At 29.5% G+C, this 24,997-nt stretch overlaps 3 protein-coding genes across 5 annotated transcripts in view; 1 reads left to right on the top strand and 2 right to left on the bottom strand.

The window, feature by feature from the left end:
* Nucleotides 1-5,799, bottom strand: part of LOC106784726 (COMM domain-containing protein 4) — a 15,726-nt gene extending 9,927 nt beyond the window's left edge. For both annotated transcript variants that reach the window (XM_014744561.1, XM_014744560.1), the window contains exon 1: nt 5,725-5,799. The gene's annotated coding sequence lies outside the window, so the exon portion shown is untranslated. The remainder of the gene's footprint in view (nt 1-5,724) is intronic.
* On the top strand, nt 1,575-5,171 carry LOC106784725. The gene is made up of 5 exons (XM_014744559.1): nt 1,575-1,667; nt 3,617-3,769; nt 3,865-3,992; nt 4,080-4,446; nt 4,538-5,171. The coding sequence occupies exons 2-5, from the start codon at nt 3,619-3,621 to the stop codon at nt 4,906-4,908; spliced, it is 1,017 nt and encodes a 338-aa protein (XP_014600045.1). The 5' UTR covers nt 1,575-1,667; nt 3,617-3,618; the 3' UTR covers nt 4,909-5,171.
* Nucleotides 5,800-7,152: 1,353 nt separating the features above from the next.
* LOC106784724 (tachykinins) overlaps nt 7,153-24,997 on the bottom strand; it is a 44,008-nt gene continuing 26,163 nt past the window's right edge. The window contains exons 2-7 of one of the 2 annotated variants that reach the window (XM_014744557.1): nt 13,731-13,917; nt 13,194-13,475; nt 11,851-12,111; nt 11,467-11,683; nt 10,683-10,922; nt 8,062-8,348 (exon numbers count right to left, since the gene is read on the bottom strand). In XM_014744557.1, coding sequence (XP_014600043.1) covers nt 8,338-8,348; nt 10,683-10,922; nt 11,467-11,683; nt 11,851-12,111; nt 13,194-13,475; nt 13,731-13,916 — 1,197 coding nt within the window. In that variant the 5' untranslated portion in view covers nt 13,917 and the 3' untranslated portion in view covers nt 8,062-8,337. Of the gene's footprint in view, nt 8,349-10,682; nt 10,923-11,466; nt 11,684-11,850; nt 12,112-13,193; nt 13,476-13,730; nt 13,918-24,997 lie in introns of both variants that reach the window. The other variant, XM_014744558.1, reaches the window with a different exon arrangement.

Genomic DNA, 24,997 nt, shown 5'->3' with positions numbered 1-24,997 from the left:
TTTTTTTACAATTAATTTCCAAGTCCTTTAGAGATATTATGAAAGAAAATCGCAAAAAGTGATCTCGCATTATTCGTTTATTATTAAGAATAACAGCTTCGAAAATAATATTATTAATAATAATAATAGTAATAATAATTCCAAGTTCTTTTTTACTGTAATTTCATATTTATCTCTTTTTATACGCGCATTGAGATTATTATTTAAATATGCGTTGTATTAAAAAGTTTCGGAAAATGAAACGAGATCGATCAAAATTATTGGCGAATGTTTTCTCCTACGAGCAAAATAAAAAAATAAAATAAAATAAAATTGTAGCTTTTATAAATATTTCATGCACCAGTTACGCGATAACATTCAACGTGTCTTTGAATTTCGAAGTAAAATCGTAAAATCCTACCGAACCGTATAAATTTTGCAACAAGTTCGATCCTGTAGTCGAATTCTGCAAATTGATGAACAGTCGATTCAAATAGTCGATTCGATATCATAGATATATGAACCTCGATAAATAGAATAATTCGACGTGAGAAAAAGCAAAACTTTATATAAAAAAAAAAAAAAAAAACAAGCGTCTATGGTAGTCTCTCGTGTATAACGCATAACACGTGATGTACGAATTCACATTATTATCGTATTGTACAAAAATATTACTGGCATAACCCGTCCTTTTTTTCTCCTTGAGATAATTCTTCTTAATAACGTAATGGTCGAAAAATAAACAATTATGAGAAATAAAAAATTAATAGCGACGAAGACAATTTAATACTCACTTAAAGCTAATGTAATTTTGAAACGTAGATAATACTTGCATTTAATTATATAAAAAACAGTAGTAGTGATATTTTCAATGAATTTAAGAAATTCTCGTTATACGGTAGTCTACTATAAATGATTTCCATTTTTTCCACCCTTTTCTCCTTCCCCTTATTGTCAGTGAATATGACGTTAATCCTAAAAGTATAAAGCAAGAAAAGAAAACATGAAACAAGTATTAAGAAACAAAGGGAAAAAGAGAGAGAGAGAAAAAAAGAAAGAGAGAGAGAGAGACAGACAGAGGGAGAAATAATATAAAAACAATTCATCGAAACAATTAAAAAATACGAATGGCAAGTGTCAAAGTTATTCATAAAAAGAAAAAAAAAGAAAAATAAAAAGAAAAATAACAAAAATAAATCCGGCGATAGAAAAAAAAAAATCGTAAAAGCAAGAACGATAGAGTCTAATGAATTGACAGGAATATATGAAGTTGGAATGAAAGGAGTAAGGAAGGTGGGAGGTTAAATACGTGATCAAGCTAACGAAACTAAAAGGACGATTTTGCGCAATCGAGTTTTCGGTAGCATATAAGAAGAACGCCGCGCACCACCAGTTGCCATTAGACACCTTATAGCACACCGGTCTATAGCTTTTAATAATAAAACTAGTCGGAAAAACAATTTGTTCTTTTTCTTTACGCATCTCGCCTTGATATCGTATTTTCACGCTATTTATGCGCCGAAGTTTCTTCATAACATAAATAAATATACATATAATTATATATAAATATCTGTATCAGTATCTATTTATGTATATTTATATTAGTGCACAAGGTGGAATTAAAAAAACATCAAAGTGTATCTACTTCGCGCGAAATATTCGTAAGAAATATAACGGAATTAAATTAGGTAAGTGATAATTTTATATTTTTATTATTATTAATTTTTTCTTGTAATTTTTATTACGACACGTGTGATAAATCTTTTTGCAAGTAAAATTATTCAATATTTCGAAACGTTATAAAAATAATACTGAACTTATATAAATGCGATTTGAATTTTCTTTTTATTTATTCGTATTTCTATGAAGATTCTCTTATGAACAAAAATTTATTTTGTTATTAAATAAAATAAATAAATAGTGAATAAATCAAAATGAATAAATAAAATTAAGTTAAATTAACGTAAGAATGTTACTTTTACGCATTCTAATGGTAACATCATTGTTTAACTTTAAAAAACAACTATAAACGATTTATAAAAACGAACGTGAAATTTTGTTACGACTTTTAAAAGCATGTGCTGATGAAATTTTAGCACGAATTTTCTTTTCAAAGCAAAAATGAACAATGAAGTTTTTATCCTTTTGCCCTTTCTCTTTCATTCTCCTCGATATCGATCGATTAATGCACATTATAAAAATGTTTTATAACGCGACAACAACAAAAAGAAAAAAGCGAATTATCAAAAAATCTTGTATCCTCGTATGAAATGTGTGACAAGTAAAAGAAAATATGAGAAAAAAGAACATATAGAGAAAGAAAAAAAAATTATGTGAATAACGATGAACAATCGATTATATTTTTTCACCGAAATATCTTTGATTATAAATTCGAATAAAAAATTGTTGGAAAATCTTTTATATCGAATAAAATTTATATCAAATTAAGTTTTTTTTCTTAAAGAGATTATTTATTAAACGCTAAATCACTCTGGAGATATGTTTATATACATATGTATATAACATGTATATAAATGTATATATATATTTTTTTGATCGAACCGCTTGATTAAATATTCACAAGTAGTAACCAGGAATGCGTTTTCGTTATAAATAAAAGTCTGCATTTGTGAGTAGGTTTTATTTGAATTCGGTCAATGAAAAATTCAAAATAGGTCAAAACGTGATATACTAGGTGGTTATCTTAAAAATATTCGGAGATAATTACAAATTAAAATAAATATAAACGAAACTATCATTATTCGCTAAATAAAAGGGAAGAAGGGAGGAAAGAGAAAGAGCGAAAAAAAAGGAAAAAAGAAAGGAAAAATATATTTCCATTAAAAATAGAAAACAGTTTAAATAATAAAATGAATTTCCAACGAAATGATGATGAACAAATTAAAAATGAGAACAATATAAAATAATAAAAAAAGCATTAAAGTTGGATAAGCAAAAAATAAAAAAGAAATATTACACATATTATATGAACATAGCAACCGATATATGTGAGCTCAAATCTTGCAAACCCTTTTTATTACTTTTTTTCTTTGAAATTTTGTTTCTCAATTTAGCTTAAAGAAACAATCTGCTAATTGTATATGAAATACGAGAAACAATCGTATTTGCGAGAAAAGCCGCCTAGAAAAATTAAAAAAGTCGGGTATTATTTTTTGAAGTTTTCATTTTACGCAATAAGCAAGTCGGAATTAAGAATTAAAAAGAAATTGCTCTTCGCCCTCGATTAAATGTCGGATTGGTAACGAAATTTTGGCACGAGAAATCACTTCAGCCCTTTCATCGAAGTCTCTCAGAACAACGGTAACGCGTCTGCGCACGTTTAATACATTCCCTATGTAACATTCATTTGTTTTAATATTTATTACTTTTTAATAATTACATATTATTATTATCTAAAAATTTTAAACGTATGTAAAAGAAATAAAAAACAATTGTCTCATATTCGAATCAAGGAAATTATCAATTAGTAGATTTCGTATTATTTAGATAAATACACGTGTGTTTAACTAAACAAATGTATGACGTATTTAAAATCAAATTGTAATTCCAATTTATATTGATTCAAATATATATATATATATATATAATGCAATAATTATATTTTTCTTTATTCTAGAAATGTGGCTGCTACTTTTGATTATTACGGCTGACGCAATTATTGGAACTCCCCATTATGAAAACACGGATTCCATACAACAAACATTGGAAGATATTAACAAGGATATTAATTCGGCAGGATTATTACATATGAGTCTTAATAGTGAAAAAGGTAATTGAAATATGTAATGCAAGATGTCAAAAATGAGTAAGAAATTCATTTTATTTATTTGTCAATTGTTCAATAAAGATATTGCAATTTTCTAGATAATGATTTTCAAAAGGATATAAATAAACGATTTGTGGAAGGATCGAAAAGTAACTTTTGGTATGTTTTGAAAAATAGCGAAATTCTACCCACCATTTCATTACTTTACTTACCAACAAATAAACGAGTAAGATTTAATTTATTTTTTATCTCATATTGTAAAAAACAAACAATAAATTCTCTTCGATATTAACATATTTATAATTTCGAACAGAGCTTTAAATCAAATGAATTGGAAGAAATAAAAAATCCATTCTTCAGTCGATGTGATGGCAAACGAGTTAGTCATTTCAAATCATCGAAGAATGAAAGACCCATTCGCATGCCATTTAACAGCTGGGGTGGCAAAAGAGGACATTTGGATGATCCAGCTAATTTTTTAATGATGAAGGGTAGGAAATCATTTTCTGATAAGGATGTTCAGCAAAGCTTTTATGAGTACGTCAAAAGATTGCCCAACTTTGGTAGAAGAACACCATTCTATAGTTGGGGAGGCAAGCGAAGCACAAATTCAGAATTTGACTTAAACAAGAACGTCGATAATACTCCTGAAGAAAAAAGTGAATTTTATTTACCGAACGGTATATATATCTTCTATTATATATGTTTTACTTAATTGTATTTTTAATGTGTGTGTCAGATATATCATCTAATAATTTTCTAATGTTACAGAAGATACAACGGAAACAATCTTGGATGAAATAGAAGATGAAAAACGTGCTGCGCTAATTAAAACTAGTAGATCACGAATTGGTTTTAATAGTTGGGGAGGAAAGAGAAACAGCGATAAGGAGTTTCATTTACCCGTAACTAACGAATCGATAAATTTCGAAGATGTCATTGACAGAAACATAAACCCAACCGATCAACTACAAATTCTAGAAAAGAAAGCTATTAACGAATACTCCAGAAGATTCCACTTTCATCCTTGGGGTGGTAAAAAAAGCACAAATGCAGAAGTCGTAATCATTCCTAATAATTATGATCTTCATGATAATGATCCGGCAAAAGAACGAAAAGTCTTCTTTCCATGGAATGGATAAACTGATGTAGGATATCATTGAAATCAATTATTAACTTCTACAAAAACATTGAAACAATCTTTAAATTAATTCCTAGTAAAAATAAAAAGAACTACCTTTGCAGTTTCATAGAAAGTATTTTTTTTTAATTACAGTTTACTACAAACTTATTCTTAAGCGATCAATCAAGTAATTAACCTTTTTAATGTTTTCTCTAATATCTGATATTCATAGATCTAATCTATAACTTTCTCTAAATTGTAATGTTATTCATTCAAACAATTATATTAAATAAAGAATATATGCACCTTCTATATGTAGCCTTTATATAAATGTTATAATGGTTTAAAGGAATACATGCTTACAAATGTTCCCAACTGAGTTTTTATCCAAATGACAAACAGACATCATCAATATATCCTTCAAATAAATATAAACTAAAATAAATAAAACAATCACTTTGTATCTTTTAATTATACATTTCTCTACTTCTTAAGCAGTCTTACAATGACATTTACACAAAGTACATAACCTATAATTATAAATTGTCATATCACTTAACCTTAAATAAGAAATTTAGAATCTTACATGCAACATTAAAGTTACAAAAACATATTAATGATGTATCCATCATTGACAAAAGATAAAAATAAGTGCTACCATAACTTGTAAATCAAATGTTTCATTAAAAAAAATAAAAAAAGTCGCTAACTAAATAAATTGTTCTCTTCCTTTAGAACTGGATATGTGTATAATAGTATAATATTATTATGTTTAAATATTTATTATATTAATTAATGAATATTGAAAATAAATAAAAACGAAGATGACACTTACTAATTTTATAAGGTTAATCAAAACAGGTGGAAAATACACACACTGCACTACCAAACACTCTTATTCTCTTTCTCTGAAATTTGTAGCACTGTGCTCCCTCTGTGAAAACTTGCATAGACGACAGGAAATATTCAACCAATAGCGTGACAAGACCAAACTTATATACATTTCTGATTGGCTATGTAGCTACGTATAACCAATCAAAAGCGTCTTATTCCAGCATACTTTTTGGGTAAATCCTACCAAATTTAAATCAAATAGTATTATAAGGTTCGTACAGAGAATGGGATTATAAATGGAAAAATAGGATCAATTTTCAAGTATATTTAGTAAGTTTTAAGATTTTTATAATAATGAGACAATATATTTAATTAATAAAACATCAACGCAATAAAAGTATGGGATGAATATAATGAATTATATATTTATTGATATGTTTTTCATTTAATTGTACGTAGACATATATTTATATAGTACATCGATGTGTGTACATTCATAATAATCATTTTACTAATCATCATAATTATTTTCTGTGTTATAATATATACACTTTTATAATTTTTTCATCGTAGCACTCAATCTGTCGATTGTTTTATCCAAAATACAATATATCCTATACAAGATATTTTGTCTGTGAAATTTTGTTCACTTCTTGTAGCTAACGATTAAATTTCAAAAATGACGAATTACGTTTTAGCATTTGTCAGAGAAAAATAAAGTTCAATTAACATTGAGTAGTATGCAGAACGTATGATAACTAGTATATTTGTTTTAAATTTAAATATTATGGCTTCAATTATTTTACACCTTTTGTTACATAACTCTGTGGACGTCATTAATATATGTAATAATTAATAATTAAAGTATAGATAGAAAGTATTGCAAAATGTTATAAAACACGTCTGAAGATATATTGAAAGAAAATTCATTTAATATAAAAAAATTTCAATGAAAATTCTGCTACAGTTAGACCATGAGAGAATGAAAAAAATTAAAAATAAAATATGTTCAAATGTTTAGCATTAATTTATTTGTCTACCATACTTTAGTCACCGAGCATATAATAGTGATGCATCTTATTGTTAGGAAATACTTTCTTTAATTTACATCATTTGTAATTATAGAATATTGTAGGACATATTTCAACCATCTCCTTAATAGAATCCATTCGTATTAACTTAATAACAGACTTTCTTTTTTAATCTAATATTAGTCATTGTCGAGTGAACATTTGTTTTCATATTTGTGCCTTAATCATAAAGTGTATAGGACTATATTAGATTATTTTTAGGACTAAGTTTAAGAATTAAAGTACGAAACAAACTTGTTCCTCTTCCACCAGCCTAAGAAATCCTTTAATTGAGCTTACTAGAAGCATTCACCAAAAACATCCCATCCTGAAGAAGGAGTAGAAATATTTTCTTCTTCTTTTTTTTTAAGAAAGGTACAGAGGAGAAAGACATTGGTGCATTTCAGGTACATCAGCTGCATAAGAAATGTAAATTAGTATTACACTTATCCCATTTCATCTCGTCCCCTTATTAGTTTGATATTTTTGGTAATAGTTTCTCTCAATGTAGATTCGTATTTACTATTTTATTAAATTATACAGTTCAAATTAATTTTTGGAGGAGAAATATATAAATAAGATAACGTATAAGATAAATACTTGCGAATGATGGTTTAAGACTAAAAATTAGACATACAGACATTGTGCAAGTTTTAATATCGCAGATGACTAAAGTATGGTTTCTGATAGAAATAAAAGTATCACTTTTGCGAGGTACACAAATATAGATGTAAATATATCTACTTTATAACATTCAGAGAAAAATATAGTTCCTATCTATCGCTATATATGTTTCTGTCCGTGTATGTACGTATACATGTATATGTATGTGTATATTAAATTTTTTTTTTTTTACCATTTTTATCCTTACATTTACGTCATCGTTATGCATTTTTTAAGAGTTTGGGACATCTAATTGCTTCGCTATAGTAATCTTACTATACGTCTAGGAACGAGAAATAAAGTAACTGTCTTTCTTTTTCTTTTGAACTTTTTCATACACTCTCTATTTCTCTCTCTCTCTTTTTCTTTAACTTTTTCATACTTTCTCTCTCTCACTCACTCTCAAATAATTGATAATCGCATAATTTAACGATAATACTGATATAGGCTTTTTATATATATATATATAATCTTTTTTTAAAGGGCTTTTACACGGAACAGTTACAATATTTTTTTATTTTAGCATTTGTATTTGGTTTACGCGTAAACGCGAATCGAATGAAGAAGTGGTTCTCTTTTTTGTTTGAATTTATCTTTTTTCTCTTTTAATAGTGATTTTTGTTGTTTTTTTTTGTTTTTATTCTTTTTTGGCGTACGAATTATCATCTATATCATATATGTTATATTGACTAGATATTACAATACTACGGTAATCAAATGAAATTTGAGCTCTACGATAATTACATAGAAATGAAATCAACGGATTACACTTCACGCTCAGCTCACCCTGTCCGTAATTCGCCGTTTTATCGAATAGATTGGTTTAACTTAAAGAAGACAGCCTGTAACGACTGTAAGTAAGGTTTTTATGATTGGTGCCATTACTGTACATCTGTAACAGAAAATAACAATTCGTATTAATATTCGTGCCGTCAATGAATTACAACAACTATTCGCAACATTTAACAAAAATGCATCTACACAGATTTTAGATTTGTTCATTTACATAGAATTCGAAACCAGGATTGTATTTCATGGAGAATGTAGGAAGCGGAAAGTTAACTTTGAAATTCGAGTAATGAGACTGATAAGACTTAAATTAATGTTCGAAGTACCTGTTGAAAAGTTACATGCGTAATTTCTCAACTGTAACGAGTTAAATGCCAGATCAATTTTTCCACATGACTCTGACAGTGAAATGAATTTTTTTGTTTTATGTAATTCATATTATTGTAAAATATTATATAGGATACTTAAGTTTAATAGTATGTTTTATGTATTTATTTTATTGAGTAGTTAAATCGGTTAATCCTGCGGTACTGGGAACGCGTTTCTTTTATTTTACGTAATATATATATATATATATCTATTTGATATAAAAATGTATAAAAATAAATAATAGAAAGCAAAAAAAATATTGTAATGTGCCTGAAAAGTTATAAAGGTCCTCAACGATTTTACAAAATATTATATAAACATATGCTAAAAATAAATATAAAATTGTTACGTATAGTAAACATGTATCCGATTCGCTTGTTCTATTCGCTATATTTAAAAATGCATTACAACATGCTCGTATAATAAAAAAACGATTACAAATAAAATTATATTTTCTTTACATCATTTAATAATCGATGATAACATGAATAATTTTAGAAATATTATTAATTACTAAAATTATGCAGTTTTTCTAATTCAGGCATTTTCAATCACCAATAACTCTTTCCACAACGTTATTAGTAAATTCGATGGGAACCCCCGTAGCATTAAAACGTGTTAAGAGAATGTAACATAAATTATCGAATTTCAAAAGTTTCCTTCGTTGATGGCTCATTATCAGGATACGATACCTTACGTAAACGAAACAATGAGGATTAGAGAGACTTCAAACAATACCAGCTTAAAGTATGTACCAACTCAAGTACATACATGCGAGGCATACACGATGATGATGAAACAGTTATACACTCAACTCAGGACAAATAGACAGAAATACATACATATATCAACGAAGAAGAAACTTTTAAAGTAGTCCTTGCGTTATTATTGTTTCGTCGTCGGTATTCAGATAATATGCAGTTTTGTTGAAAATGTCACGTGGTTAATACATAGTCCCCCCCCCCCCCCCCGAGTTTTCATTATGAACTAGGAAAACAAATACTTCCGTGCTCGCGAATGAAACTCACAGTTTTACATACGTACGTCGTTAATTTTCAAATACTTTCCTAATTTAAACATCTTCAATTCTGTTTATTTGTTCTTTTAAAAAGACCTCACGTTAAATAAATACTTTGATCAAGGAATAAAAATAATACAAGATTTTTTTTATGTATGGTTTTTTTTTAAAACAGAAAAATAGAAAATACGAAATAAATCTCATGGATGTTTTTTTTTTTTTCGTGATTTGTAGCAAGCTGTAAATGTTGGACATTTTTGTTATTTCAATAACGGATGAGATATAACTGATATTTAGAAATAAAAACTTGTTTATAATATATATATAAATAATACGATGATATACTCGTATTTAAGTTTTATTTCAAACGGTTTCTTAATCTCCGATAGAATCAAATAATGTGCTACCGATCGTAGAAGATATTACAAAACTTTATCGTCTCTAAATAAAATCAATCTCAACGAAATAATCGATTCGTTACGATACGAGTATGAAATAAAATGAAACGAACAAAGGACAGAAATGGAATATCAGTTAAAAATACGAATACATATGCGGTTCGAGCAATTTCAAACCAACTATTTCAATATCGATGCGAAATGAAAGATTTATTTACAATTTCTAATATCAAGGGAAAAAACGTAAAAAAAATTACTATTTTCAATATAAATTAAATAAAATTATATTGAATAACTCCAAAGATTAATAAAAAAAAAAAAGATTATGAAATCTGAGGAAATAACGTGTATATAATACATGCCAATAGAGGACATATATTAATCGTTCAAACACTAAGAAATGAAATTAATTAAATGCCAATAGAGAGATTGACAATGGCCCTTTTGTTGATGTATAATTATTATATATTTTGTTGTTTTTTATGGAAACGACAGATTCGAGTAAGACAGGAAAGAAACGTGAATGAACGTGATTCCTAAACTATCTGTTTTTTCTTTTAAATAATAATTATTGAATTATTTATTTATGAATAATTATTGATGAATATTTATGCATTTTTGTTGTTCTGTGATTCGGGAACTTTGAAATTACCTAATGCCACCGTTGGGCCCGTCTTCATGTCGATCCTTTTGATGTTATCAAAGATGTTATTATTGAGATTGCCATTGTCCTCGTACGGAGACGTCGCCCATTTTTTTCCTCTCACCCCTACGAACTTTCCCCGAATCTCCCATCGTGGATTTTTCTTACCGCGAATTCCGAAATATCGGTAGGGAGATCGCTTTTCAAATTGGTACAACGATACTCCATTTCTTCTATCTTTCGTGTCGCCTGCTCGAATAAATATTTCAGGAATGGGCCATAGTCATATATTTCATATTATTCATTTATTTTTTTATTTTTATTTTTTAATATATTTGTTTCTTTCTTCCTTAGTTTCACGATGGAAAAATTCTAATCTCACTTTTTATCTTTGCCCGTCTTTATTTTCTCTACGTCTCATCGATGAATTAATACAAAAAAATAAAATAAATTAAAAACAAATTTACCAATTATCATGGAGTTCGTCTCAAAAAAAAAAAGAAACAAATCAACAAAATTTCAAAGTGGGCCATAGTCATCGTGATTGTATTATTTATTTATTTATTATTATTATTGACTTCTTTTAGTTTCATCTTTAAAAAATTCTAATCTCTCTTTCTATACTTTCGTATGTACCATCGATGTAGCAATAATAATGAATAAAAATAAAAAAAAAATTAAAGAAGCATCGCCAAACGGGTTCGTCGTCTCGAAAAAGAAATAAACAAAAAAAAATTGTAATTCTTAATTATTTTATTAATTAAAATATATGACAAGGAAGATCAAAGTTTACCTTGGAATTCCGTCGATGTTGCTTTTCCATTGATTCCATAAAGTTGTACGGCGTTCCGCTTGCCTCTCATACTTTGGAAACCCATGGGTACTCGTTTATCATTATCCTTTTTATCCTTCATACCTTGAAAACCCATGGACTCTTTTTTCTCATAATCGATTGGGTCGAAGAAATAATCGACGTAATTGTCATTTAAATCCTCGTTTAATAGATCATCCTAAATTTGATTAGAATTTAAATTTTAATTAATATATAATTCTCATCTTTCGTAGCAAGAATAATAAAACGTATATTTAAAATCAAATTGAGATAATTACTTTTGATTATATTATTATTTACATTTGATATAGTAATATTAATAATTTGAAGATTAATTGGACTTACCTGAAGACTCATAATAACTCGTTTTTCTAATTCCTCGATTATTTCATCGTAAAGTGACTTTTTTCCCCTCATACCTTGAAATCCCATGGGTGCTCTTTTTTCCCATTCCATTGAATACGCGTCCTTCTTCCCACGCATACCTTGAAATCCCATTGCCATTGCACGTTTCTCGTATTCTTCGGGATAGTCGAACAAGTATGTTTGCTTACCCCTCGTACCTTGAAATCCTATTGATGCTCTTTTCTCGATCTCTTCCAATATCTATTCAAGAGTTAGTTGCACTTTAGAATCCTTATCAGTAATCCTCATTTGACGAAAAATTTTAGGAATGACGTATGATTTACATAAATCGATAAATTACCATTTGATATATATAATATTAATTTTTTATTCAAAAAATGTGTTAATTACTTGAATTAATAATTAATTCACCAATATGCATGATCAAGTAGTTCACAATAACTTAAAACGACGAGACAGCATTTTACATATTTTAGACCAAACGCATACTAGAATTGTTTTCATTAATAATTTTCCTTTACACAGTGATAACATTTTTCAAAGTAATGTGGAATGCAATAAGGCATTTCTAACATTCCGTATCAAAAGAATAATTTAACAACGTTTTTCGCATTTCTCACGTAATTTCTACTTTCTTTGAGAATATTTTTTGTTATCTTTTTTTTTCTTCAATGCATTTAAATGATATCCATAACTTTACTGTTGTATTTCGTTTTGAAATAATAAAAACTATATAAAAATTAATAAATTTATTTTTTGTATCTTGTATTATACCTTTCATTTATTAACCGTTTATTATACAACATAAAATTTCTTTCAAATTTATTTTTCAGATTTCTGATTATCGACGTTCGTAACACGTCATTTCCAATTCTGGGACAAATAATTATCGACATGAGTAATACGTCATACTAGTACAAGTGATTTAATTAACACTTCAACTTTCAAGTATATTTTAAACGTGATCCCTGCGAGACTAATAAAACCACCATAATTTTTAATAATTTTATTTTAAGTATATACTTGGATGGATTGAATAGTTTCTAGCTTCATGTAGAAACAATTTTTTCTGATGAAACTTACTTTTATTAAAAAAAAAAAGAAAAGTTCTCTTTCGGTTCATACGAGGTCCTTGCATAGACGACCCATATATGAATCACTAGTAACGAAAGAATTAATGTATCTTATAATATTTAAAATAAATATCTAAAAGAAATGATTTCTGCTTGATTAAAAACTGTAACACATTTATGGGTGCCGCAGTACTCAGGACTTAGCTCAAATTTATAAGATAACATATAAATACATATATATATACGTACTTCTTCGAGAGATTTCTTTCCTCTCATTCCTTGAAATCCCATTGGTGCACGTTTGTAATATTCCTCCTCGGATATAGCTTTTTTTCCTCTCATACCTTGAAATCCCATAGGTGCTCGTTTTTCATAATTATCTTGATAATAAGCATCCTCAAAATCGGGAATTAGATAATCTTTTTTTCCTCTCATCCCTTGGAATCCCATGGGTGCTCGTTTTTCAAATCCTTCTGCTTCTTGCAAGAAATTGTCATCGTTTACGATTGAGTCCTTTTTCCCACGCATACCCTGAATCAATTTTGAAAATTTGAATAGAATAATATTTTGAATAATTAACACCTTACGTGCAGAAATTTATATTTAAGCAAGTTTTATCAACAAGCCACATTTACCAACAACTGTAATTTGATAATTTATTAATCATTACAAAAATTGTTTTCCCGTAATTTATCTATCACCGAAAATGTTAAACGTGGCATGGAACGTATTACCCACTAATTATTATTATTATTTGATTAATTATATCCAATAATGAAATTTTACCTGGAAGCCCATTGGTGCCCTTTTGGAAAAATCAGCGTCTTGAATAGATGTAAGATCTTTTTTACCACGCATACCTTGAAAACCCATTGGAGCACGTTTGAAAGAGAGTGCATCGTTCAACGAGGAATCCTCAGCAAACGAAATGACAATCGACACAGAGAGTAAAATCAACGAACTGATGAACATTCTGTAAAGAAAAATTTTTACCTTTGTTTATCTTCAATATTACAAATTTTTTCTAATAATTCTTATCATTTTTAAGATCTTATTGCACAGGATTAGTCCATCATTCAAATTTAATTTACAAACATAAACCCATTCATACAAAATACTACAGGTCAAATTCTCTATAGTTATCATGATCATCTCTTCCTTTGTTAATTTTATAATAAAATACTTAGAATTATATGACCTAAATTTCAATATTTTCTGTATTCTTTGGAAGACTTGTTCTATTAATACGAACTGATTTATGAATCGTCCTGTATATCGTTCAACATTTTATCAGTAAAAAAGCTGAGTTCGACCTACGTGTTTTATGAAAAAAGCATGTGTCAACGTCACTAAAATTTTATAAAAATCAACAGACACCACCAAACTGATATTAAACGTCAATGACCATGACGAAACTTTGATCTATTCATGTATTACGTGTCGTGAGAAAATCTCATCCCTTTCTTACACTTTTCACAAGATTGAAATATAAATTCGACCAGTGTCGAATGTCGTTCAAAAAGTCTAACGTTTACATCAGACGTGTATAACTTTGCTATTTTATTATACAAGTTTTATACAACCAATTTAATCTTTTTGTTAATCATTGAATCGTAATTTATAAAAAGGATGAATTAGATTTGCAATAAGTTTGATATGATCTTCAAAAGGGTTAATTTGGAGTACAAAACCTGTATTCCCTCAAATCTTTATCAGAGCTTGTCCGTATCCATGCAATTAAAGGTTGACTCTTAACGCACCTTTTGTCTCTCTCTCTCTCTTTTTCTCTTTCTCTCTCTCATTCATTCCTTTTTTCTGCGACGTATAAACCGATGTTTCGCTGATTGGATTCATTCGGTGAATTATTTCTACCTAACATCGTGTGTCGGAGAAGATAATAATACTTTACGTAGGAATTAATGGTGACTTCGCATTCTTTACCAAGAAGAAACAGAAAATCCATTTTTTTTTTCTATTGATTCTTGGAAAAGGTAAAAAAAATTGTCTAGATTGTCGAATAACATGATTTAACAAACTGTTATTATAACATTATAGTTGTAATTTGTAGAACCCGTAAAGCTCTCTTACGATGAGAATAGATGAGAGTCACGTTGACCTCGTTATCTGTTAATTAATTTATCGATGAACCAAACATACTGCATTTTGATTGTCCTTCCTTAGTGTACTACAATATTGTCAAGTTAATGATCTTTCTATTGTTTTAATTCTCAAATATGTTAACCAATTGTATTTGGTCGAGTTGGAGTACAATAAAATAAAGTGTGATTCTACATATAACAATAACTTATAACAAATGATTAATATAATATATTTTTCGTTTGAAACTTCATTTGATATATTTTTAAGTTCTACTTCGTATATTTTTTTTGGTTTCAAAATTTTCTTCTGAAGATTTAAATGATTTTGATTGACGCTATTGATGATTAAAAATCTCATAACATAACATACAAAATATTTATTATAAATAACAAAGATAGAAACCTCCACCCCCAAAACAAATATTCTACCCGTATAGAACTATTTCTAGGATAAATTTTGTATGACAACTAACTTTTCACCGTACCGTTTCCGTTCAAAATGGTACAATGTAACGAGATAATCTTAACGTGTGCATCAAGCATAAAATCAAATTCCTCAAGCGAGAATTTACGTGAAATGTAAAAATGTTTTATGTCACCTTAAATAGACTCGTAATTTCTTTTTTCTTCTTCTTTTTCTTCGTTTCTTTACTTTTGTTATTTTTTATGGGATGTATCATTATTCTTAAATTCTTGTCCATTTTTATTAGTAATGGGCATAGATCAAAATAATAAATCACGTTGATATTCTGTTGATAAACGAATAAGGAACAGTTGAGAAATACTAAATTATTCCGAACGTTGAAATTATACGCATTGGCATTTAAGTTGCTTCCATATTTCAACAATCTCTCTCTTTCCCTCTCTCTCCCACTCTGTTTCTTTTGGTTATTTTTAAAGGAATTAAATTTTCATAGGACATACTATAGTTGTAGAAATAAAGAACTCAAGTATCATTATATTCAAGAATGTTTTTGAATAATACATGACTGTTATGTTGCAAAAGGAAAATAATTCATCTTCATTGTATTTTTATTACGAATTATATCTAGAGTTTTTTTAATTTATCAGATAAAATAAATGTACAATTCAACGAATGATGAAACCGTCTAATTTTCCTTCTCTATTTTTTAAGATACATTCCATTGGCAGCTTATAAATCGCTAATTATTATAATCATTAATTATTATAATATCAAACAGAGAGTAGAAATAATTTTGAACGTAAATAACACGTGTCGATTATTTCGTTTAAAATTCTTCACCATTATGACATAAGACCTACGAGATATATTTCTTGATCGATAATTAAAATTTTAATTATACAAAAATATATTTGTTTATAGAAAAAACACGGTAATTAGATTCAAGTAATACTTAATTATTTCTTTATCGACTATTGTTCCTTCTTAAATCTTAGTAAATAAATTTATGGAAAATATCGTTTCTAATGAAATCATGATGTAATATTTTTTTAAATCACGTTGACTTTCATTAATTACGATCACATATATTTCAAATAAATAATACATAAAATCGCATATCTATCGAAAAGAGATAGATAGAGATAAAGACAGAAAGTTGTTGCACACATTGCCGTTAAAAGAATATTCATCGATATTTGGCTTTTTCGTTCTTGGAATTATTTTTAGGTTCGGCCAAATTTCCCTTGTAAAATTTAATCATAGACAAAGTTTACGTAAGGTAAGGATCGTATGTATAGTAACTTGCAAGCTCTCGAAGACGAGAGGAATAGAGAGGGGGGAGAGAGAGAGAGAGAGAGAGAGAGAGAGAGTGAGTGAAGGAGGGAAAGAAGAAGGTTGCTTATGTTGCTCGTGTAGAATAAACGAAGCGAAAATGAGAGCAAGAGAAAGGGGGAGAGAGAAGAGTAAGAGAGATAGAAGAAAAAAAAAGGATAACTTCGATATTCTATCGAAGAACAAAGAAAGAGAGAGAGAGAGAGAGAGAGAGAGAGAGAGAGTGAGAGGGGGTGATAGTTAAAGAGGGGGATGAAAGGGAGTGAAATGGGGAGTCGATTGATAGCACCAGTGACATTACACCACCGTCACAGAAGTGCTTGTGATGAAAGAGAGAGAGAGAGAGAGAGAGAGAGAGAGCTTGTGTTTCTCGCCACGGGCCGGTCGTTCGTGTAATCGTTCTGAAAGCGAGTTTGTTCGACAGACTCTTCGTTCTTAAAGTCGATGATCCAGGATTTTCTATCTAACCGAGAACTATCCTCATTCCCGTTTATCTTTATTTTCATCTTCTTTCGACTTTGATTTGTTTTCTTCCACTTTTTTCCTCCCCACAATACTTGCCGTATTAATATAATCTAAATACGAATTGAAAGACGTGTTTTATTTTGTTCTTCAAACGAAACAGCACCATTCTCTTTTCATCAATTTTTATTGTATTACTTATTTATTTTATCAATTAATTTTTCGAGCATCGTGTTTTTTCTTATCGCATTTCGCGCGTATGTGTTTTTAAAATAAACATTATTTAGAATAATCTCAAAAAGGTCAATTATAGTAAAGTAATATTTTTATAAGATATATTAAAATGTAGAATATATAAAAAGAATTGTTAGAGATTAATTAATAATAATAATTATGTTTTTTATCTAGCTGACCGACCAAGTAGGACAATATCACAGCATTCTAGACAAGTTCGGTACAATCGTCGAATCGCAAAGGTCAAAGAGAAAATATTTAGATACTCGGATGAATCCTCCTACAGCTTGTAATACTTTTCTATTTTCTTTTTATATTTTTTTCTTTTCAAACGTATCTCAAGAGAATACGATCCCTCGTGAGGGATACACAGATAGCAAAAGGGTTAAGGTTCGGCAATATTTCAGAGATTTTACAAACGTCAAAGAACAAAACAAAAAGAGATAGTAAATAAAAGAGAAGTAGAAGAAGAAGAAGAAATAATCCATTCATGCGCGTACAAGGTACAACTGTTTTTCGCATTGTACGCAACTTTGCACCGGTATTTACCTTGCATGTGTAAATGAGAACGATGCATATAAAACGATAGTATGGAAGGTCTTACACAATACGAACTCCCTCGGATTCACCCACGCTTATCAGAAAAGAAGAACACTAACTATGCCTAACGACATGCCTAACTCGTCTCGAGAAAAAACGGTGTCGAGTTCGATCTTTCTTTCTCTCTTTCTTTCATTTTTTTTTTTTTTCAACGAACCATCGTCCGACGTTCTCTCTCTCTTTGGAAAAATAATTACCCTTCGATCCAATACTTCTATAAAAAGAAAACAAAATGCCAATCGATCGTAGCTCGAAAATATTTATTATCTATTTAAGTTTTTCTAACAACCAGAGTTTTACGACATAACGAAAGTTAGCTCGTTTACTTTTAGTAAGTAGATTTTATTTTAATCCTACCCTATATTGCAGCTGATATTTTAACGTTCATTTCAAATTCCCTACCTAAGTAAGACCTAAAGCGAAAGAATCTTCTCTACTCACGAGAAAAGTTCATTGCTATCAAACACGACAAATAATTCCAAATCTGCTTGTAGATATAAGGATACGAACCGTTCAAAAGATTTTCATTTTAACAGTTATCATTTTAATCTTCATACTTACATCCTTATCTTTTTGATAATTCTGATGAAAAGATCGTTCGCATTTTTGATCGTTTTTGTTTCTTAAATTCATTTTTATCTAATATAAGAAAAATACTCGTAATCGAGATAGAGAATACATACATGATTAATAATTTCAAATTAAATATATTTATATATTCATCTTATACGCGTTTTAATTAATTATATTAAATTAAATAAACGATAAGAAAGATTGTTTATTTTTTGTATAAAAACATGATCAGATGTCTTGATACATCGTGTATGATTTTAAGAAAAAAAAAATGAAAAATTAATAATTCAACATTAAATTTTTCTTAATATACAAATAATCCTACATTTCCAATTAAATTGTATTAAATAAAATACACGTTTTATTATTTTTATTTTGTTTTCCAAGAGAAATAAAACATTTATTTGTTCTCTTTCTCTTTTTCTTATAAGAGAAGACGAATGAAGGAAATCGTTAAATCCAAACATAATTCGATTATGACGGATTCCTTTTCTGTGTGAAGAAAGAATCCCGTTAAGGTAGAGAATAGGGTGTGACTTTATATTACGATACAAAGCAAAGTTAGATGGTAAGAGGACGTTGATAAATACATTTGTAACTTGGGGAGAGGAGCAAGTAAACTATGTGAGTATGCCGAGTTAACAGCATACATTGAATAGCGATGGAAATTTAGACCAAATGAAATTTCCAGAATATCAGAAACGTTGGTAGGACCGTCGAGGACGGAATCCGTGTATGCAATTTCGGCATCTTGTTTTCTTGGTTTATCCGCCAACGCACAAACGTTTATACAAACGACATACTCGTTCGAATAATCAACAAATATATACACGCATACATATATATAATTAACACGATAAAAATTTAAATAGAAATACGAGGAACTTAGGTGATTTAAAATTCATAACTTAAAATTAATTATAATATGAAATAAAAATCAATGAATTTTTTTTGTATATTCTTACAGATAATAGATGACAAAGTGGCACGAGAGAGAGAGATGGATGATATAATTAACCATAGGATATAGCGAAGATAATTACATATCGTCTCGATTATCGAGATTTATTACATTAAAGCACGACCTATGACAACGAGAAACGCGGCTACGGAAATAATTCACAAACAACGTTATTCCCGATCTACTAATGGCGAGTTAATTTCGTTAACGACTTTCGCTAGAGCAGTGGCACGGATTCAAATAGGAATACTTTGCTACGATTTAATCAGATAAAATTAGTTTAAAAAAAAAAAAATAAAGAAAGGATGGAGAGGAAGCGACCAGAGTAATACATTATACGAAAAACATCAGTGTGGTTTACTCTCTCTCTCTCTCCCTTTCTTTCTTTCTTTTTCTTCCTGCTTTAAGAACACATTTATCAGATTATAATTAAACTACACGTAACAATAAAACTAATACCGTTAAATAGTTCGGTAAAGCTTGAAAAAACATACTTTCGGTAAAGACTCGTTTCAACTGTATGTTTTGTTTTTTGAGTAAACTGCAATCAATCTTATTGCCGGATTACGTTTTCTTTTTTGCTGACCACGCAACGAGAATTAAAAATGATCTCTATCTCTACCATACTTATCTCTGTCTCTAGAGTATACCTACATATATATACACAGGTAATAGTTGGAATTAGTTATTTTTTTATTTATCGGATAAGTGGTCGATCAACGGAAACGATTTGTCGCAAGAAGTGCTCCCATGAGATTGCAAAACGAGCCTTTTTACGATCTTGACAAAAAATCTAAGTCCTTCGTAATTTTTATAGGACAAATGATCATACTGAAAGATACTTTTATATTTGATTAAGTATCTAGAAAATTGTAGGACATTCTTATACGTTATTTTAACACTCTGAAGTATTCGTTCAGTTCACTCGAAATTTTTTGTTAATTTATTTGTGGTCTCATACGGCTTTTATGAAAAATCATCGTAAATCGATCCGTCGCGAAAAGTATTATTATAAAAGAATATTATTTTTGTAATCGTAATATTTCACATTAATAAGTAATATAGCGTGTACCAATATTAAAATATTTTTTGCTCAAACTGATGTTGGTAATGAAGATGGTTTTTGAGAATTCCAAAATATATGAAAAGTTGAAAAATGATTTAAATTTTATCTAAAAAGAAGAACATATTTTTTACACACAAATTATTTTTTCTTAAATTTTATAATTGAAATTGTTTTCATTTGTATTATTTAACCGCAAATTGAACGGAAACCTGGAATGCAGCCTCATAAAGGGCATGCCTAAATCCGTTCCTACATCTTTGTCATATGTAAATATATATAAATAGTAAACATATTTACATATATGTAGCAATATAGTTAAGTATAAATAAAATCTCCTTGAGTGATTAACGATATTCTTATATACTAAACTAAAAGTAGAAAAAGACTGGCCAAGCTGATTCTCCTCATTACTTCGATCTAGTCGTCTCTTACTTATGTACTTGAGAGAGTTAGAAAATAGCTTACATATTTACCTTATACATTTTATTTAAGTAAACTTTACCTTTACCATCACCAAGGTCATCGGTTATCTCATCTTCCGGTTGTAGGGTTAAATGTCACTCGGCTTGTTAAAGTTCTCTCTCCCTTTTTCTTATTAACTGATCGTAGTTAACAAAATATCTTCCGTATTTCTCATATTAGTAAGATTGTAAGGAATATTAATAAATTGATGAAATCGTTCAGATTAACCCGTTAACAAAATCGTTATTCATAATAATTAAAAAATTGATTTTCAGAAAAAAGAAAAAGAAAGAGAATTTAATTAAAACTTACCAATGTTATCTCGATTTTCTTAACTTGTTAGTTTCGTATTAAACAATTAAGATAATAGATTGAACATACACACGAGCGCGCTTATCTTTCGTGAAAATTTATTCCATAACTTATGATAATTTTTCTCTTTAATCTTTTCGTTATTCTCATTTTTATCAAAAAACTCTCTTGTATGTATAGAAAGTTTTCATTTATTCATTTACTATAATCGACTTCGAAAAGTTGTTTCAAAAGTTCAATACTGACTTTTTCGTTTAGATTTTGTTTTTTTATCTCGAGCCTCGTTTCTATGTTTCACGAAGGAGTTCAATGAATTCAGAAACATGCTTTATTTTCATACACTTTGCACTTTAGGTTCTACGTTAATATTTTCGATATTTTCTTTTTGTTTGTCTTTTTTTATAACGAGTATGTGGGATTTATATTTTATAGATTATTGCATGCGTCGACGAACGATTACTGGAAAAAAAAAAACATACTTTACAATTGTTAATGCATATTCATAGAAGGGCTCGGAATAACACAATGGTTTGCTTTATTTAATTGGCAAAAAATTAGTTTTAAAAAAAATCGTTCGTTTAGGTCGACAGGAATATTTTAATATTTATTGTAATGCAGAGTGTATATATTTTCAATAAAAATAATACAATATTCGTAAGAATAATTGAAACATTTGAAAGGATAACAAAAATCAATATGAAATCCGAACAAAATTATCGATAGATAAATCGATTTTAATCATGAATCCTAAAAAACCTCGAACTTCTGTCTTGTCAACGTTAAACACATACAAATGTCTAACCTAATATCACAGTCGTCTGTGTTCAAGCCATAAAACTTATCCTTTCGATCCCAACAGTCGCGATCCTTGTTTGTAGTCGCGGTTTGATAAAGATTTAAAGTTGATCCAAAAAAGGATGTTTCTCGCAGGACATTTAAAAGGATGGCATCTCGTAGAGTGGTCAGTTGATGGAGATTACAAACTTTCGTCGAGGATAGTCGATTAAACAATGTCGAAGGAGCAATTAGTATCGGAGGTGGCTCATTGCGACGAAGAAATCAAGTGGCTTAACGATTATGAAAGACAATTAAAAGGAGAGGCAACCGAGAGTTTAAAAAGAAAAGACTTTTCGAATTATTTAAGTTATTTGCAAAAAAATTATTCTCTTGAAATAAGCAGCGACGATGATTACAGAAGTAGCTCGGTTAAAGAATCCGACGTTGTTAGACGTTCGATTAGAAATACCAAAGGAAACAAAATGAAATCCTCAAGATCGAAACATTTAAGTTATGGATCAAGGCACAGAAAAGCAAGACCTAAGAGGAAAAAAAATAACAAACTTTTTGAACCCTATTGTCCATTTTATTTGGAAAAGACACAAATGAATTACGATTTCGAACCATTTGGTGAATACTCGTACGTGAAAAAACGTCGTCCTAAAGCAACAGCAGTAGCAACGTATCCAACTTCAAGATTAATCAGACGTCATTCTGGTCGTTTGATCTCTCCAAAATCATCTAGTCGACTTATTAAAAAGAATTTGACAAGAGATTGTCCAAGTAATATCGATATCAAGATCATCCAGGAATGGCCTGATCAACGAGTTTCAAGGACAAGGGACAACAAGGGATATCATTCGGAGATTCGAAGGACTCTTCAGAATGATAGCTTGAAAGAAAGTTTGAGGAAACGATCGACCGATTCAATTTACATAAATCCACGCTTCGATCCTAACCTCAATCAGGAGGAAACAGCAACGATGAACAGTAAAAATGAGTTTGAGGTCCATCGTTGTTACGTCGATAAAACGAACGAGAACTCGTTTCAAAAGAGATTGAGCGGTGGTAGTAATTTCAGTGGTTCGACCAATAACCAATATTGTCCTCGCCTCGATGGACCCTGTTCTTGCGAAGAAGAGACTAACAAATCGAAAAATTGCAACTTGGAAAAAGGAAGATCGCTGTCGTCTTCGTCGAAAAGGAAAGAGGAGAAGAACATTTATGAAAAGAATTGCGATTGCCATTTTAAAGATTTTTCAAAGTCCAAATCACGATACCCTTCTTCTAGAAGTTTTACCAGTATTTCTTCTACACGATCGACCAAGGGAGTTACCTTTGATAAAAACGTACCTAGGATACCTATAATTTCCGGAAGAACACCTTGCCAACTTTCAAGGTCGTCTAGAAAAAACGATAAATCGTCTCTCATCGAAAAGAAAGTACATTATGAACCTAAATGCGTTAGAACGAACGATTTGATCAAAGATAAAGATGATTTATGTTGCTTCTGTAAGAACGAACAATTCGATAATATGAGGAATCGAAAGCTTTGCAATTTGGTACAGAGTAAGGAAGGAAAAATATTAATGAAATGTTGCTGTTCCGAAAACGAACAAGAAGACAATAGAAAATGTAATGAGTACTGTTGTTGTCCTGAGAATCTTAAACTGTTAAAGACATTTCCTAAACACGATATTTCAACGACTTACGATAAATTTCGTAAGGATAAAGATTTCTTACATTCGACTTCGCTTCCAGGTAACAATTTTCGATTAGATTCTACAAATAAATTCGTAGAAAGTATTAATAAAAATAAAAATGAATTATCTCCGAAAAAACCATTTCTCGATCATTGGAATAAATGTAACGAACGTTTAAAAGAGGTAAGCAAAGATTATCAAAAATTATCGAGCAATTTAAAAACAATGCGAGATATCTGTTGTCATTCTGAAAAAACTAGAAGAAAGGCAGATGAATTTTATCCGCGTGAAAAAGAATCGTCATTCGCAGCAAAAATATCACCGAAAAGAAGAACGACCGATCTTCGTTCTCCTGTTCGTCCGAACGAAATCGAAGAAATAGATGAATATTGCGATTGCAAGGAATTATTTCGTCAAACTTTACCGTCCACCTGTCCTTACGATCGTAACGAAAGATCATTCAATGAATCCGAAATGAGACACGATACGAGATCGAGGAAAAAATTCGAAAAAGATTCGACGAAAAAGTTAGAAAATTTTTGCGACAGAGTTAAAGCTACCAATCGAAACATCGATAAAAAACTAAAAGAAAATTTAGAGAGGAGGAATACATTAAACGAGAATCGTATTTACCAGGAATGTCGTTGCGACAGTGAAACGAGCGTTCAAGAATTATGGAAACCCGTTAAAAAAAGTACTATGCGACGAAAAGAGTGGCCAGGTAATTCCGTTGATCTTAGGATCGTTAAGCCTAAATATAGTTATGGTAAAACGAGTCTCGACAAGATTTTGATTTACCCACCTGATGTTGCTGCTGGACCACCTTTAACTCTATTCAAGAACTCCTCGAATATCAGTTGCCAGGTTAAGGGCGACGAAGACCGTGGTTACAGGTACAACGTTATTTATGTTCAAAAATTCATTAGCCCCGCTTGGAGACCAGAGATTGAGTGCCCAGGTAACAGGATTCGACAGAGGAGAAATGAATGTGATTGTTCGTCGGATTACGGCTGAAATTTGTATCATTTTTATCACGTTCTTAATCCCA

This window comes from Polistes canadensis, unplaced genomic scaffold (genome assembly GCF_001313835.1).
Source record: "Polistes canadensis isolate GaletaPanama2010 unplaced genomic scaffold, ASM131383v1 scaffold_39, whole genome shotgun sequence".
In the NCBI taxonomy this organism is placed as follows: Eukaryota; Metazoa; Arthropoda; class Insecta; order Hymenoptera; family Vespidae; genus Polistes; species Polistes canadensis.
Note: the sequence above shows the minus strand (reverse complement) of the source record. Positions and strands in the feature narration are given on the sequence as shown.